This window comes from Pongo pygmaeus, chromosome 3 (genome assembly GCF_028885625.2).
Source record: "Pongo pygmaeus isolate AG05252 chromosome 3, NHGRI_mPonPyg2-v2.0_pri, whole genome shotgun sequence".
In the NCBI taxonomy this organism is placed as follows: domain Eukaryota; kingdom Metazoa; phylum Chordata; class Mammalia; order Primates; family Hominidae; genus Pongo; species Pongo pygmaeus.
The window spans coordinates 101,156,427-101,173,120 of NC_072376.2; the positions used below are offsets into that span (position 1 = coordinate 101,156,427).

General features: G+C 40.6%; 1 protein-coding gene across 26 annotated transcripts in view; it reads right to left on the reverse strand.

The window, feature by feature from the left end:
* Positions 1-4,116: 4,116 nt before the first annotated feature.
* The window catches only part of FAM13A (family with sequence similarity 13 member A), a 389,756-nt gene continuing 377,178 nt past the window's right edge, over positions 4,117-16,694 (reverse strand). For 19 of the 26 annotated variants that reach the window (XM_063663893.1, XM_063663888.1, XM_054485353.2 and 16 more), the window contains 4 exons: positions 15,241-15,324; positions 9,782-9,978; positions 9,107-9,208; positions 4,117-6,440 (listed from right to left, as the gene is read on the reverse strand). In XM_063663893.1, coding sequence (XP_063519963.1) covers positions 6,314-6,440; positions 9,107-9,208; positions 9,782-9,978; positions 15,241-15,324 — 510 coding nt within the window. In that variant the 3' untranslated portion in view covers positions 4,117-6,313. The remainder of the gene's footprint in view (positions 6,441-9,106; positions 9,209-9,781; positions 9,979-15,240; positions 15,325-16,694) is intronic. The other 7 variants (XM_063663899.1, XM_063663895.1, XM_063663898.1 and 4 more) reach the window with 1 other exon arrangement.

Sequence of the window (16,694 nt, forward strand, 5' to 3'; positions counted from 1 at the left end):
AAGAATCTTTGCCTTGATGGCTGATGATAGTAACCACCCCACCTACCATCATCTATTAAGGATTTACTGTGTGGTCACTTTACAGTCATCCAAGTAAATTTTCATAATCACCTGATTACATGGGTACCGCTTTTCAGAAAAAGAAACAGATTTCTGGAGGGTAAGTAACCCAAATCGTACAGCTGAGCCATCTGTCTGCATCTCAAGCATTGAGGCAGCATTCGGCCTCCGAGGGTGTTGTCAAATGTGCTGGTCTCTGTTAACTCAGGGTTTTGGATTAATTGGTGGAGCTGCTTATTTCCACAAACACCCAGGATGCAGTCTGCACCCTCTATTTAAAGTGAGGTCCCTGGACCAGCAACATAGCAGCACCTGGCTGCTTGTCAGCAATGCAGAACATCAGGCACTCCCTGGAGCTACAGCACAAGATCCCCAGGCAGGCACATGTGCATCCAAGTTTGAGCCGCACTGCTTTCTGCTACTACGGAGGAATATATCCTTTACTCTCTCCCTCCCCTTTGTCTCATCTTGTCTGGTACTTTTAAATTATTTAAAAGTTATAGAAAATCATGTGTCTCAAAATGACTTACCAAGAAATACTCAAAGCTGTAGGATCAGAAGCTTGACATGAAGATTTCTGTGCATCTTTGAATTGCTTTACAGAAATTAAAGAAAAATCCAGACATCTAAAAGATTATAATTTCAGAATTCATAGTAACATGGGGATCTTCTTGGTGTCAGAACTGAGTTCTTGCTGAGGTTTGCATTGGGCCCTGTCTCCGGGCAGCTGCAGCATAACACGGAGTCACCCTTGCTGTCTAAGCCTTGTGGCTGGAGGAGAAGAGTGAGGACCAAGCTGTCAACAATCCCAGACCTGCCAAGCCCCATTTGTCTGTGTGCCTGCCAGGATTCTAAGACTGCATTTGGGAATTCTGACTTTTCCTGAATGTGAAATTCTGTGTATATATAGCCTTGGTGAGCTGACCCAGTCAGGGATGACTCTGATGTCCTTTGTCTTACAGGATTCAGAATCCATGGCTACAAGAGGTAGTAAGGCCACTGGGAGGGCCTGCCTCTCCTCAGCCCACCCCCACCCCGTGTGGGTCTCCATTCTGAAATTTCCATTCAGGTACTTCACAGTTCTGCAAATTATGATGGGACTAGAAGTGAAGACATTGTTGGGGGGTTCAGAGGACATCAGACTTTGTACTAGGCTGTGGAACCTGGTGTACTTGGGCTTGTGTAACTTTCTGGTCCCTCATGAAAGAGGCAACATCAGAAGATTGAAGAAAATGAGAGTCACTAAAAATAGCTTGTCGTTTCTGCCCAAATTTTATTACTTGAGCCCAGAGTTACCAGAATTATTCAGGATGAGCTTCAGTTTTGGCAGGACAGCATTAACTTGCATCTGTGTTAGCAGTATTACATCTTTGTACTCTGAAGTCAGACAGATCTGAGTTTGAATCCTTGTTTTAGCACTAGGACCTTATTCCAGTCTTTTTTATTTTTTAATTCCAGGCTTAGCATATTCCTAATGGTTACTTTCTGTCACTTAGAGGATGTATAGCAGCACATAAAGGACACTGCATGCCTACCCACCATGGGAGCTTTGTGTCCCCAGCTGTCAGGTGGGGCATGGAGCTCCTGCTGCCCAACTCTCCAGGCTATTCGAGGCCTGAGCGAGGAGGGCACACTTGGCCAGGGATAGGAACAGGCAGTGCAAAAGGCGAGGTGCTCCCTCCACACGACTGAAATGTGTCTTTCTGCAAGTCTCTCAGTTCTCTGGTGGCCTTACTAGTTTCAGAATAGTAAATGGCTAATGTATTTATTCATGATGGCCTCATTGGCTTTGGAGATGTACTTAATTTTTAAAAATTTGTTTTAATGTCCTCATTTCTGCGCTTCTCCAGCGCTTTCTATGAATTTTTTAAAGGCAACTGAGCCATGAGAGCACAAGCCCATTTTTCTAGCTGCAAAACGGACATGCCTGAAGTGTATGCTCAGCTCGCACCACCTTCCAGTGCCCTGCCTGGAGATAGAACAACAAAACTTAATCCTCAGGAGGCTTCTGAGGGGCTCCAGGGAGTCATAGGATTACTTAAAGAAGGGAAAGGTCAGACCCTGATCCTGATGCCACTGTCAAAAATTCTAGCACTTTCATAGTTTAAAATATTTTACATTTATACAAAATAGTCATGTATAAAATGTTTTTTGTTCAGTTTACATTTTTAAAAAGGACAATGGTAATTTCAAATGCCTTCTTACATGTCATGTAAATATTGTTAGGAGCCCATATTTTTTACAAAAACTATTTGTGGAGATTTTCATGACTGTATAGGTGTTTTCAGTTGGAGGATTTGCCAAACCTGTGTTTTGAGGCACACAGATGATCTCTGCTTGGGAAAGTGGCCAGTGCCACTGTGCAGTGCCCAGCATTTATACGTGACTCTGGTTTGGTGTGTGCTGTGTTGGTCACCACTTAAAGTAGAGCCAGTGTGCACAATTTGAATATATAAAAATTTGAAAATATGTTTAGCCAGTCTACTCTTTAGTACATTTTGAGTGTCAAGTGGAAAAAAAACAGTAAAAGGAAATTAATGAAGGAGAGGAAAGCACTTTCTGAGTTCTGTCAAACACAAGAGCTTCAGAGGAAACAGTGCTTCAAGACTGTAGTATAGTTTGTCCCTCCTCATTGATTTAACTAAGTGGATACTGAAAAAATATCACAGAGGTATTGATCTTGGTGCAGAAACCACCTCTCCCTGACTAGGGGAAAATAAGCTAGCAAGCAGTGTGTCAGGAAGACCCCTCTTGAAAGCAAAACAGAATTTAGACTACAGCTAGCTTTCATAAAGCTGTTAACAGTTTATGGTGTTCAACTGTAAATATACCACCAAAAGCATAAGGTGTTACTCTTAAGAAAATGGCATCTTTATCAGATTAAAAAGCTCTAAAACCAAAAATTATCCAAAGTTAAACTCTGTGATCAGTTCTGGACACAGGGCCCAATTCTGTTTCTTGAGAACTAGGCAACCCCTGGGCAGAACCAGCTTGATTAGCACCATGGCCATCCCTTTATGCTGATAATAAACCTAAATATTCACCTTATGAGGAATTCTAAGCTCAACCACATTTACAAATGCTCAGCCCTCGGGGTTCCAAGACTGCTGGTCTTGGGACACCTTAGTGCGGCATTTATGACACAATACAGCTTTCAGGCATTTGTCCTTGGCTGGAAATGTCACACCTGGGAGCAGGCACACCCTGCAAGAGGCTATTCCGCTGCCACCCAAGCAATGAATTATGATGAGACAAAGCAAAAATTACACTGATGTTAGAGACATCACTGATCCCTGCAATGAATAATCATCATCTTTTGACTTTGAACTGGTAGGCAAATGGAAGAAATCTTAACAGCTGACAACATCCTAGCTGGTAATTAAAAAAATAATTAGTACTCCAGTTTGAAATTTGATTTGGTCTTTCACGGAAATGTTCCCTCACTTGGGAGGTCACCAAAATTGTGCTAGCTTTTTTAATTTTTATTTTTTTTAAAGCAGCACAGGACAAACTTCTACCATCTTGAAAAATTTCTAAGCTGTCCCTTATCCTAAATCTTGCACCTACAAGTCTTAGAAAGTGAATCTGAACTAAATGATTCAAAGATGAAATGTAATGATATCATACTTAATATAAACATCTATTTCAATGTTTACGCCAGACTGAACACAATAAAAGTACTTATGAAAATTATAAGTCTGTCTGCCCTCTTTAATTCTTAAGTTTACTTACACTTATGAAATAACTCTTGACATGTATTTTGTTGGCATGTGCTAATAAACACATATTCCCAAGACAGACAGACAGCAAAGGCAAAATCTCAGTCCAGAGCCTTCTGTCTTTGTGAAGCCAATTAAGACACCGCCTCTAGTGCCTGGAGATTCTGGGCTGCAGAAATGGTTGCTGGGGAACACATCTCCCTTGGCAGAGCCAGAAACCACTGACAGACATTTCTTCAAATAAGATCTAGTGTGAAAAGGGCTTCCCCTCATTTCATCTGGGCTCCATTCCATGAAGAATATAAAGTTAGTGGAAATTACAAAGGAAAACACAACATCTCATACACAATTTATTTTATATAACTAACTTGGTGTTTTCTTTTATTGAATCATACAAATTCAAATGGGGATTCCTGAATAAATCTTTTGTTAATTTACCTTTGGCAGAAACAACAGATTCCAAAACAATTAGTAGCATCTCATTTATTTGTAGCTTAAAAAAAAAATTCTGTAGCGTATTTTCCAAAAACATAGTCTTAAACAAATGTGCTTTAAAAGCTAACTGGTAATGATCTGATTAATATCATAGCTTATTTAAGAGAGCTATTACTTAAAGGACAGACTAGACATGTATTTTTAAAAAAACAATTTTTGGTCATGTGAATGATTCATGTTCAGATTTCAAAAATAGGAAACATCCTAAAGTGCATCATTTTATTTATAATCTCATTCCTTGAAATTATAGCAATCTGCAATGTAAACAGTAGAGCAAAGAATTCCAAACTATATTTTTATGTACATTTAAACCTGTAGGATTATGTACCGTCTTTGTGTGTGGATTAAAACCAGGGCACTTCCAACACACAGCTCAAGCTTCCATACGATTAAGAGCAAACTTAAAGGCATTCTTTTTCCCCATCTTTAACATTCAGCTGACAGAGGAGAGCTGCTACCTCACTTCAGCAATGGAAAATGTTGCTGTAAATCCCATCGGACCAGCCAGTTTCTCACGACCCTTTAAAACTGAAAACGGGTCAGTATAGTTTTACATTCTTCTTCTTTTCTTAAAACTGTGCCCTTTCAGAAGGCAACTTTCAAAACATACAGGAGGGTGCCTCTGCTGTGTGTTCATACTGTAACACGTCGTCAAAGGCAGAGCTCCTGAAGCACCTTCTCTGGTCAGCCGTGGCAGGCGAGCAGACGCCTGGGCTCGGCCTCGCAAAGCACAAAGGTGGACCCAGAACCCACTGTCCTTGGCGCAGGAGTTAAAAAAGTAACAGCAAATCACGAGGCGACATCAAGCACACTGAAGAGATGGATGATTTGGTGTCTTACATTTCCTGGTCCCTCCAAAATGTCTAATATAGACAGTTTTGTGACAAAGTCTTTGAAAAAAATTATAATTGGCCACACAGCATGACTTTCTTTTTATACGTGATCTCGAAAATAGTGTGATTTAGATTCTGCCTTGGGCTGAGCTCTGAGGGCTACATTTACCTGTCAGTTTGGGGATTTTAGTGCAGATTTTTTTTTTAAAAAAAATTAAACTCTGGTAAGTACTCAGGAGGCTGAGAACACAGGCCCCTTCTCTCCCCGATCCTCTGTATGCAGGCTGACTTAAGCCCCTTTATGTTTGGCTAGTGCCACAACAAAACAGCCCCAAACAGGTTGCATGCTGGCCTGGCTTGGTGTTTGACGATAAAATCTGAGACTGGTAAGTGCAGTCAGTGTTCAGGAAAGAATCTCCAGGCTCTTCTCCCATCACCTGGTTTTAAAATCAGCATTCATACAGCTGCTTACCATCTCTCTGTCTTCTGCAGATGACCCGGTCCTAGGCAGGGACCAAAATTCCTTGTCAGCTGAGGAAGTCCTGAAGAAACACCCTGAAGATGATGACTGCACTGCCATCGTGGGCAGATGCAGCTTCCATCTACCTGAGGGCTGAAGGGGAAAACCTTTCACACATGTGAGGAAGGCGCAGCTCTGTGGAAAGGTCACTAGAATGGCAGCGGCAGCAAATAGGGCTCCAATGCACGTTTGCACTTAACTGGGTCCAAGGAGAGCATGGCCCTCCACAGCAAGTTTGCTCTATAGAATAAAGTCCTGAGCTTGTTTTTATCACAGTTAGACAGAGAATGGTCTCATGTTTCTCAGTTATCCAGGGAAGAACAGTGTATATTCTCTGTAGATGAGTGTTGTCTAATGTAGTGATTCATCTCTGCTAGTGTTAGGAAAGCTCCACTACTGTGTGTGTGTGTGTGTGTGTGTGTGTGTGTGTGCACGCGCGCACGCATGTGCACATACTGCAATCTTGACTTTCCAATTACAAAATGCCTAAGTCAGGTCACATTGTCTTCTTCCAGCCAGTTTCTAAGGCAGGCAATGGAAACAGGAGCCGATGCCAAATGGTCTAGAGGCAGAAGGGCTGCATGCTTTGCAGGGCCAGCCCCAAGGCTGCCTTCCAGAGCTGCACTTTCTCTGGAGACAGTAAACTCTCACCACAGCTGCCAGCCCCCTGTGCTTGGCCATGCCCCTCACATGGACTTGGAATCAGTGTCTCTCTTGCTGATGAGCACCTCCAGGAGCCTCAGTTTCGCCTTTATGTGCTTATATTCACTGTATTCTTCAGCCATAGGAGTGCGGTCTTCCTTCTGGACATTTCTAATGCAAATAAAGGAAAAAGGGGTCTGAGGATCATTTTCTGTCTTTGCTAGATACTATTCATCGGGCAAATTATCATTGTGTAGAAACTTTGCAGTTTATCAACTTTTAGAATCAGTGTTGCCGAGTGGCCCTTGGTCTCAAGACTGGGGCTGGATTTAGACAAGTAATGAAAATGTTTCACCCAGAAGGCAACATGCAACTGAGTTTTTATATAGTTAATCTGGCATCTGGTATGATAAGAAGGCTAAGAAATGCAGAAATTCTCTCTGCTAAGTATGAATTCACATTGAGCTCTCATACACCAAAATCCTTTATTCATACTTAATGTTTTCTCATTCTTATATATTTAATCTTGTGAAATTTTAAATTTTTAATTAGCAACTAACTGGTCCACCCACAACTTATTTTTGTTTTTCCAAAACCAGATAGTTAATACTCCTACTTATCATAAAACAGTCTTAGAATTCAGCAGCTGGATTACATAATACTATTATAATAAGCCTTTATTACTGAGTAACTTTACATACATAATATTTATATGCACAAGTATTTGAGAGCTTATAGGTCAAGCCCTGTGCTAAGTACTTTGTACCCATGATCTGATAGAACCCTTATAACACCTTGATGAGATGGAGCCATTTTCTACACACTACACACGATGAAACCAGCACAGGAAATCAGATAACTTGCCTGCTCTTGGCCACCACGCGGTGCGCTGCTGCTTTGTGTTTTATGGGAAATTGCACATGGCAAACATTCAAACATAGGCTTCCTGCCTTTATTATTAAAGGGCAAATGTGGGTAAGGAGGGTAGCATGGGGCTTGATTTGTTCAATGACCTAAAAATAAACTGATCTTATTCATACCCTGCCTTGTTCTAGGAAAGTATTCTAGTGGCTTTTCAGCAGAGGGCAGGGCAAGGAACAGGTGCTCAGGAATCGGAGCATCTGGCACGCAGGGCCCCACTGCACTCTGAGGGGCTTCACTCTCCTCAGACACGAAGTCATGGAGCCAGAGCTTATCTCCTAAGTCCCTCACAGTTCTAAACTTTGACAATTAAGTTAACATCCTCCATTGACATTTTCTTAAAACCTGGGTGGTTTGCATAATTCTACATGTATAAGATATCTGTGCATAATGTGACTTAGAATAATATAAAAAAGGATAAACCAAAAAATAGGCTTAGATAAAAGACTGGAAAGATACACATCAAAACATTAATTCTGACTTGTCTTTGGTTATTATTGTTTTGGGAATTACTACTTAAATTTGCTTACTTATATTTTCTAAATACTGTGCAATGGGTGGGAAATGAAAAGCAAGTGTTTAGGTATAAAAATATATGAGACATATCCAAATCAGAGATCCTAAAAGTAAATTCATACAATAATTGTTAAACTAAACTGAAATACAATATATTTTAAATGACAAAGTTAATTTTTATGGTGCTTTTATTTCCCCAAACTTTCAAGAAGTATAAAAGAGGACTCAAGAGAAACAATACTTACATAGCTTCAGTAATCTGGGTTAAAACCAATTTAAAACGATAAAACCTAACTCCAATGTAAGAGATGCAAATCTGTTCCTGGTTCTTTCCTCAGGCTCCTACTGTGACTTTCGGTAAGATGTTTTGTGTGCTGTTGCTTGTAAACATGAAAGACTAAATTGTGCCTTAAAAATCACTGGCGAGAGGCAGCCCATCAACCGGGTAGATTTACTGCTTTTCTTTTCTTTGTTTTTTTTTGAGACAAAGTCTTGCTCTGTAGCCCAGGCTGCAGTGCAGTGGCGTGATCTCGGCTCACTGCAACCTTGGCCTCCCGGATTCAAGTGATTCTCCTGCCTCAGCCTCCAGAGTAGCTGGGATTACAGGCCCGTGCCACTGCACCCGGCTGATTTTTTGTATTTTTAGTAGAGACGGGGTTTCACCATGTTGGTCAGGCTGGTCTTGAACTCCTAACCTCATGTAATCCACCTGCCTTGGCCTCCCAAAGTGCTAGGATTACAGGCGTGAGCCACCGCGCCTGGCTGACTTACTGCTTTTCATACATATTTTTCATTTAAACTTGGCAATTATCACCTTCATTTTTGAAATGAGCTTGAAAAATCAGTAATACTTAGATCTCTCTCTCCCTTGTTTCTCTAGCTCCTTTTATTTAGAAATGAAGTCTCACTCTATTGCCCAGAATAGAGTGCAGTAGCAGACCACAGCTCCCTGCAGCCTCAAACTCCTGGGTTCAAGCAATCCTCCTGCCTTAGCCTCCCAAGTAGCTAGAGCTACAGGTGTGCCACTACGGCCACTTGGCTAACCTCTAGCTTCTTAAGAAAAAAGCGTTGGTGCCACCACCAGTGGGAAACGCAGCTTCCTGCTGCTCGCTGTAGATAAAAATTTGATGGGACAGGTTCGTTTCATAAATGTCAGCTGAATCTGCATTAGTCTTGGGCATTACCCAAAGAGCATTTCTTCTGGGAGGTCCACACAAATCCCATCATCTCACAGTCAACCTCTAAGGGTCCCTGGGCACAAACCCAAGGACCAGGTTACAGGGAGGATGCAGAAGAGTCCCCCCTTTGAAGGCATTCCACAGATCTGACAGAAAAACAAGAGGGATGGGTGTGTGTGGTGCGGCAGGGGGGAAGGGAGGGCGGGAGAAGACAGGCACTACCTTCCGTTCTGTCTGAAAAAGTTGTCTTCAAAATCCCGAAGTTTCTTTCGAATCCTTTTCTTTTCTTCTCTCATTTCCTGGAGGTGTTCCAGGAGTTCAGGTCTAAGAGAGAGGGAGCATTGCAAGGAAATTAAGTTAAATTTGAGTTGTCATAAATGTAATGAATGTGTAACTCAACAGGAGCTGTGCAGAAAGGGGAGGCAAGTAAATGCAGAAACTGCTGAGGGCATTGAGGGGCCGTGGAAATGGATGTTTTCCATTTCCTGAAAGCCAAACATGCTGGCAACAGATCCAGCTTCTGGGGGTTCCTGCTACTTGGGAATTCTTAGGCCTTGTGAAATCCCATCGCACTTTGTCATAATTTTTCTTTGAAAGAAAGAGATGACATCTGTGCTCAGCGTGTGTTAAGTGATGGGCTGTGATGTACAGAACCACACAATGCCCTTTAGAGAGAGAATTTCTGGTTGTTTAAACAAGACTTAAAAGTTCCCTCAAATAACATGGGCTGAAGCATATAAAAAAAGAAATTAAAAAAAAATCACTGTTTTATCCAGATATACCCCAGGTAGTCACTTGTATTTTATCAGCTAATTTATTTAGATACAAAGGCTAAGATAATATTTAAGAGAGCTATTTTTACCAAAACATTTCACCACCACCACCAAAATGACATACATTGAGGCAGCATGGAGATTTGAAAGTCCTGTGTCCTGGCTGCATTTTGATGGTATTTTATCATCCATTGGGGAAATAAACCCATCAGCATCATCTTCGAATTGGTCCAGAAAGCATCGTGCACTGAAATCGGTTTTCAGAGTGACCATGAAGTCTGGCTTCACATTGCTATCATCTTCTGACCCTTCCTCTTCTTCCTGGAGATACACAGCAACCCCAATAAAAATCTGGTCACTTTTTGGGGCACACTTTCATTACAAGTATCATTTAATAATCGTTTAATTATCAGACTCCATATAGTTTCTTCTGTATCTACATTTAGCAACACATATGTACATTAGAGATATATTATTGAATATCTGTATTCAATATAAATATACACATTTAATAACACAAACAATGTAGCCACTCAACAGAGAAAACAGACTGCAAAACTATTTTAAAATGAATGTACAGCATGTTAATAGTTGTCAGGTTGGGGGTAAGAAGGAACAACCGTCATAATTTATAACCTAAATCAGATGAACTAAAAGGATCCAAAAATTTCCAGCTCTGTGACGGTACAAAACAAAATTCATCACCAGTAACCCGTACTTTAAAGGATTCTACTACTTGGGTATCTCAGATGGCTTTAAAAAAAAAAAAATCAGTCTGAACATTTTCTGAAATGAAACAATACAACATTTCTATTTAAGAATTGAGATTAGAAAATATTTTATGGCTGCTTAATGCACAAAATTTAAGAAGACTGAAACATATTATATTCTCATGACTGAAATAAGAAAACTCAAGCTTTTCCAAAGAACTTCCAAGGGCCACATCTGTATTTTTCGGCATACAAGATTCTAAGAAAGTATGATATTCTCGGTCTGTATTGATAATGCAAATAGAAAAATAATAAAGCCAAATCAGCATTTCTTAGAGCCAATTTAAGGCTATGTAAGCCTAAGGAAAAGATAATATCAGAGTGTGAAGATTTCAAAACAAGTGATGTACTGCCAAAAGGTAGTCAGACCACAGAGAATAACTTACTATCCTAAAAAATTTAAGAATTGGTTCAGAATACAGCCACATAAAAAATGGTATGTATAGCATCAATTATTACAGGTAAACCAAATGGCTTCCATGCCAGTGCAGCAAAAAAATCTCAGGAGGCAGCAGCAGTTCCTGCTGGAGGGCAAAGTGCAAATGGTTCATGGTACATTTTGGTATATTTAATAATGGTGTTTCTGAAGAGAAATAATGTGAATAAACAAGCAGCCAAACAAAGCAAAACGAAAAAGTACTATCATATAACTGATACCAAAGTATTGCTATGAAAATAAAATTGGCAAAAGCTAGGTGGCTTTTCCAGATTGTCTCAGCTGTGACTTCGGACCTTGAGTCTCTTTAAATTGTTAAAAACATTTAAAAGTTTACAAAGTAAAATTGACTTTTTAAATGAATACGTTTCTTTTTGTTTTAGTAAGAGTAATAACAATTCCCATCGACGTACTTTTGATAAAAATTGAGATAATGTATGTCAGGTACCTCATAAGGCACACCTGGGACACCGGCTGTGCACATCAGTTTTCTGCTCCCTCTCTTCCTTCCCCCTCCCCTGGATAAGGAAGACAGGGTAGAAGTATCTGACCATAACTCAGTGAAGGCAGGAATTGGGGCCTATCTGTTTACTGCTGTCCCCAGAGCTTGGCCAATGCTTGCATATGGCCAATAAATGGCTGTTAAGCAGTCTAGTAATTCACTTTGAAAAGAGAACTACAAAAAACTACTATTAGAAGAGCATAAACACCTGGGACAGCTAACCGAGTTACAATAAGAACTTAACGGCCTTTAATGAAATCAGGTGTCTAGGCCTTATCAATTATATCCCAAAGTCCTGAGAGAACTTAAAAATGTGTAAGTGTGCCTTGCACATAGTGAGCACTCATTATTTTTTGAGATAAATGTAACAAAATTACTCTCAGTAGCCTTTGAAAATCACGAGGAAAAATAGCAAATAGATTTTCAAATAAGACAGTCATCATAAGTGTTGTAGATACTGGGTAGATTCTAGAAGGAATTAATACATAGATAATATATAAGCAATTGGGAAGAATCAGTGATCAACTGATGAGACTGGTTCCTTAAAAATCAGTCATGAAAACGAACCATTTTTCCTTTTTTGATAGATGTAGTATTTGGATTTCAATAACCAGGTAAGCAGACCCTACGAAAGGAAAGCTGGCTTCCCAAATTTCTGCTGAGTAATGACTAAAGGGTGACATGAACCTGAAGGGCAGTCTACAGCAGCCCCTCCACCTGACCCTGCCTTACTCAGTATCTGAGTCACTTGGACAAAGAAAAGGCATATTTCAAAATGTACAGATAATACAAAGCAGGTAGGGATATCTGATATGTTGGAATACAAAAGCTAGATTTAGTGTATTTCCTACAGCTGAAATAGAAGTATGAGATGTAACAAATTGGAAAAATTCAAGGCCCTATAATTAGGAAAAAGAAGAGCTGGATACGTTAGTGGCAATGCACAAGTATACAGCAAAGCAAGAGTCAGGGCCATATGCCAGGGCCATGAGCAGTGGTTCTCAGTGAAGGTGATCTGTTCCCTTGGGGACATCGGGCAATGTCTGGAAACATTTTTGGCTGTCACGACTGGTGAAGGGGTGGTGGTGGCACACTACTGGCCTCTAGTGGGTGGAGTCCAGGGACTCTGGTAAGCATCCCACAAAGCACAGGGCAGTGCTGCACAACAGTTACCCAGCCCCAAATGTCGGCAGTGCTGAGGCTGAGACACCCTATCCTCAGAAAGGCCAAAATGAATTCCCAATACCTTGTCAGTTGCATAGGCAAGAAATTGGAGGCATGAAACGGTCTCAGTCATCCAGATCAATGTAAGAACTAGTCTTTGGTCCACTGTCCTGGTTAAGCCATATCCAGATTAATGTCCAGTTCTGGGTATCAGTTTTAACAGCAACACTGATAAACTGGTGTGTGTGCACACAGCAGAGCTAGGAGACCACTGAAAGGTCTGGAACCCGTATCACATAAGGAAGAGTAAGAGGAACTTGGATAACAGATTGTCATAGGGTGTGTGGTGAAAGTGGGCAGGGCAGGTGACTGTAAATACAGGCAGTGCTCTCAGGGAAGAAGCAGTATGTCTATTTCATGTTGCTCCAAAGGGCAAAACTAAGCCTATGGGATAGAATGTAATAAATTGATAATAGCTATGAATATTATAATTTCAACTATTTTCATTAACTTTTTGTATTTATCAAACCTATACATTTTAAATTACATATTATGTAGTTAACAAAGATAATTATAAAACCAATAATAGAAGTTATCAGCTATTATTGATACTTATGTAGTGAGTGACGTAATTCCTTCCATTGCTGTAAACTTTTTAAGCTTGGGGATGGAATCTCTCTGTAGGGACAATGTCTCTATTCTGCCAGAGAAGTTTTAGAGGAGATTCTTATGTTGGCTAGGAGAACTGACTAGATGATCTCTAGGTTTCTTTGGGTTGGAAAATCTAGGCCTTCAGAACTGAGCTAGCTGTAGTTCATATACAGCTGGTTCGTTCCCAAAAGCATTTAAAACCAGGGGTGAGTTTTGGAGAAACCACTTAGATACAATCTTATCTGCACACACACCAAATTCTAAATTGGAATTGCCAAGAATTAGTACAGTCCAAATACTTTCTAATAGGCCTGGCCAACAGGAACAAAATGAACCAAAAGACAGCACTGTTTACAAAAGCAAAGTAGTCATTGCAAAATTATCTGAAATTTTGACCATGATGTGGGCCAGGAGATAAACCACAGCCAAAATATACTTGTGAAAAAAAATTAAGCTAAAGGATAAGAATGGGAAAAATGTCTTTTATAAAAAAGAGCATCATTAGGTTATCTGCAATTCATTTGGTGAAACCATTATTAAGTGTCTACATTTTGGATGTGTTCAAGAACACATTTTTAATCTAGTAACGGTTCTATTGCATGCTGCTAAGAGAAACATGCTAATTTTCATACACACAATTACCCAGATTTCTCCAATTACTGTGGTTTCATTCTCGGGTGACATTACCAGCCAGACAAAATTTGTCTTTCATTAACATTAAGGCTTATTGTAAGAAAATAGCTCTAATTTTTAAAGACACAATATAGTATACTGGCCCAAATTGCAAGTACCGTGTTTAGAGTATTTTCATAAAATAAGTTCTACTTAATACAGTGAGCACAGTCATTGCCTAATACCATAAAATTCGGCATATGATGTATTAAGATCTGCAAAAGGCAAGAAAAGGAATACATAAAAGAAGACTTTATAGCTTGTGGTGCCTTACCTCAGACAAGAAAATGGAGAAGTTCTCAACTGGTTTCCCTAAGTAGACAAGAGGCCCCCATATACTGAAATAATCATTCCTAACTACAGCACGTAAATGATCACCTCAGGCTCGGAACTATCACAGAAATATGACAAGTGAAACTCTTAAAACTCACTTCTGCTTCAGGTGTTTAACTCTTGCTTTCGAGTTAAATGACTGTTAGAAAAACAATCACTAATTTTTAAAAAATGATTGCCTTTGATTTTTCATCTCTAGAGTTCTGTATAAGGCAGTCCAGTTTGTTCAGTTGTCTAGAAACAAAAACATGAAAGAGGCTGATCCTAGTACGGGCCAATTAGGGTCCCACAGAGACACGCTGATCTATGGGCACAGATTGCATCTCCCATTCTGGCAAAAGTAGCCACCGATGACAAGGATTATCTGTACAAAATCCATATTACTGGAAAAGAAATAAGGACATATGTTCTGGCAGCTATCAGTCATTCACAGCACCTCATTCGTAGATTAAGAGCAGATTTTAAAATTAGTTCTGGGGACTAAATGTGCTATGAGAAAGTCAAGAAGGTAAAAAGCCGGAAATACTGCACCTGCAAATCTGTCAAAGACTACTAAGATATTTGTAGAAGTACAATTTTTCATTGTTTTATATGTTTATAGATATATTTCCTATGTTAATTTTGATTTTTCTATAAACATTATATGAGATTCCTTTTAAAGTTGGTCTAATGAGCTAATTTAAGATTTTGGAATACAGAAAAATCCATTCCCCAAATACAGAAAACAAAACCAAACGAAAAGCACTGTGGACAACAAAACCAAACAAAATAATCCCTGAAAGCAAAGTAAAAACAAAACAAACAACAACAGACAATACAAAAAAGTGGGGGGAATAAAATGAAACCAAAGAAATCAGCTAAATGAAACTGGAGAAATCAGCACTCTTTAGAGGGAACTGTTCAAAGTTGGTTATATGCAGCTACTGATTTTTAGGGAATGCTATAAGCCACCACCAAAAGGCCCGATCACACCCCCTTTCCATTCACCGGAGGGGAGGGGAGGAGGGAGGGAATTGGTGCGGATTTAGCAATGGGTTAGCAGCTGGGGTCTTCACCTTTATCTCCTTGAAGAAGGAAGCAGTTTCGCCCTCGATAATTGGCTGCAGCAAAGGGCTTCTCCGCTTGCTGGAGGGGGAACCCTGTGACAGGTGTTAACAAGTAGGTTACATTCCGAACCCCTTTCCCTTTCCCTCCAGCTCTCGGCCTCCTCTGACCTCACCAGTATTTATTAACTTTTAACTCTGCATTCTTACCCCTCCCTGCCAAACACTCCCAGGAAAACCTGAAACAACAAAACTTATTTTTCCAAGTTGCTGCTTCCCTTCAGCGCCCACACACATAAATCAAGGAGGACAGAGTACAGCAAGAACAGCACAGGAGTATATTCGGCAGACACGCAGAAGAAACCCGAGGAGAAACACCTGCCTCTCATCGCTGACCCTGCCAATCACAGTAACCACAAGAACACTTCGGCTGTAGTCAGCTAAGGAGAATCACATAAGCTCAGAAAGCAATACAAAGGGGAGCTGACTTCTCTGTTGCACGTTCACCCTACTTAGGGACACTAAGGGTTCCTGCCTGGAGAATGAAAACAACTCCTTAGATCTAATCGTTTTATTTGTTAGTTTAGGACATTCCTCCAGAATACATTAAAGTGGCTTTCTTCAAATACACCTGCCTGAGATCTCTGGACCCTCCTTTCTTCATTAAATACATTGTTAAAAGAAATAGACAATATTCTAGGCCTAGAAATAAGAAGGGCATTTAAGGCCGGGCCAGACAAGAGCAGCAGCTAAAATGATTATGTATTGCAACGGCAACATCAAAGTGAGTTTGTGTCTGCTAAAGAGCCTAAAAGCCAGCAGAGGAGATGGGAGCACTGAAACAGAGGCAACTGTTTCCCCAAGAGATGGACAGGGCAGAACACCCTACTCATAAGCTGGGGGTGGAAATGCTGAGACTGGGATGAGGGATGGGAGCAGGTGGCTGGGCCCTAAAGACTTCCTGTCACTGAAGGCAAGCTGCTGCTCCCTACTCTTGACAAAATCAAAAGCCAGGAGCCAAAAGCAGGAAAGTTTAAGGATGGTGGCCACTGACAGCAACTTCAATGAGTAGCCTCCTTTCCTACACCTTGCCACATCCTCCAAGAAGGGCCTCTCTCTTGTTTCTCAGAGGATTTTCTCCCTGGACACAATTCCCAAGGGAGTTATCCCTCTCTTGGATGGCAGGGACTATGAGCAGAGGGCCTTGGGACCAGAGCGGCACTCTTTGGAGTGAAGAGGCCTGGAGAAAGTGCAGCCCTACCCCCTTGGTGCTCCATCTCTGGCCCAGTATATCTGATGGATGTACATGCCTTTTGGGCAAAGCACGTCCTCCAAAAGGGAAAAATAAATTCTATCAGCTTCAGATTTGCCCATTTTTAACAAATGTAGCCTCAGGGGTCTTTGATAAAGTCTTCATTTCTCAAGCTTGTGGGCCATGGATAGTAATGGCTGATTCAGCAATTAAA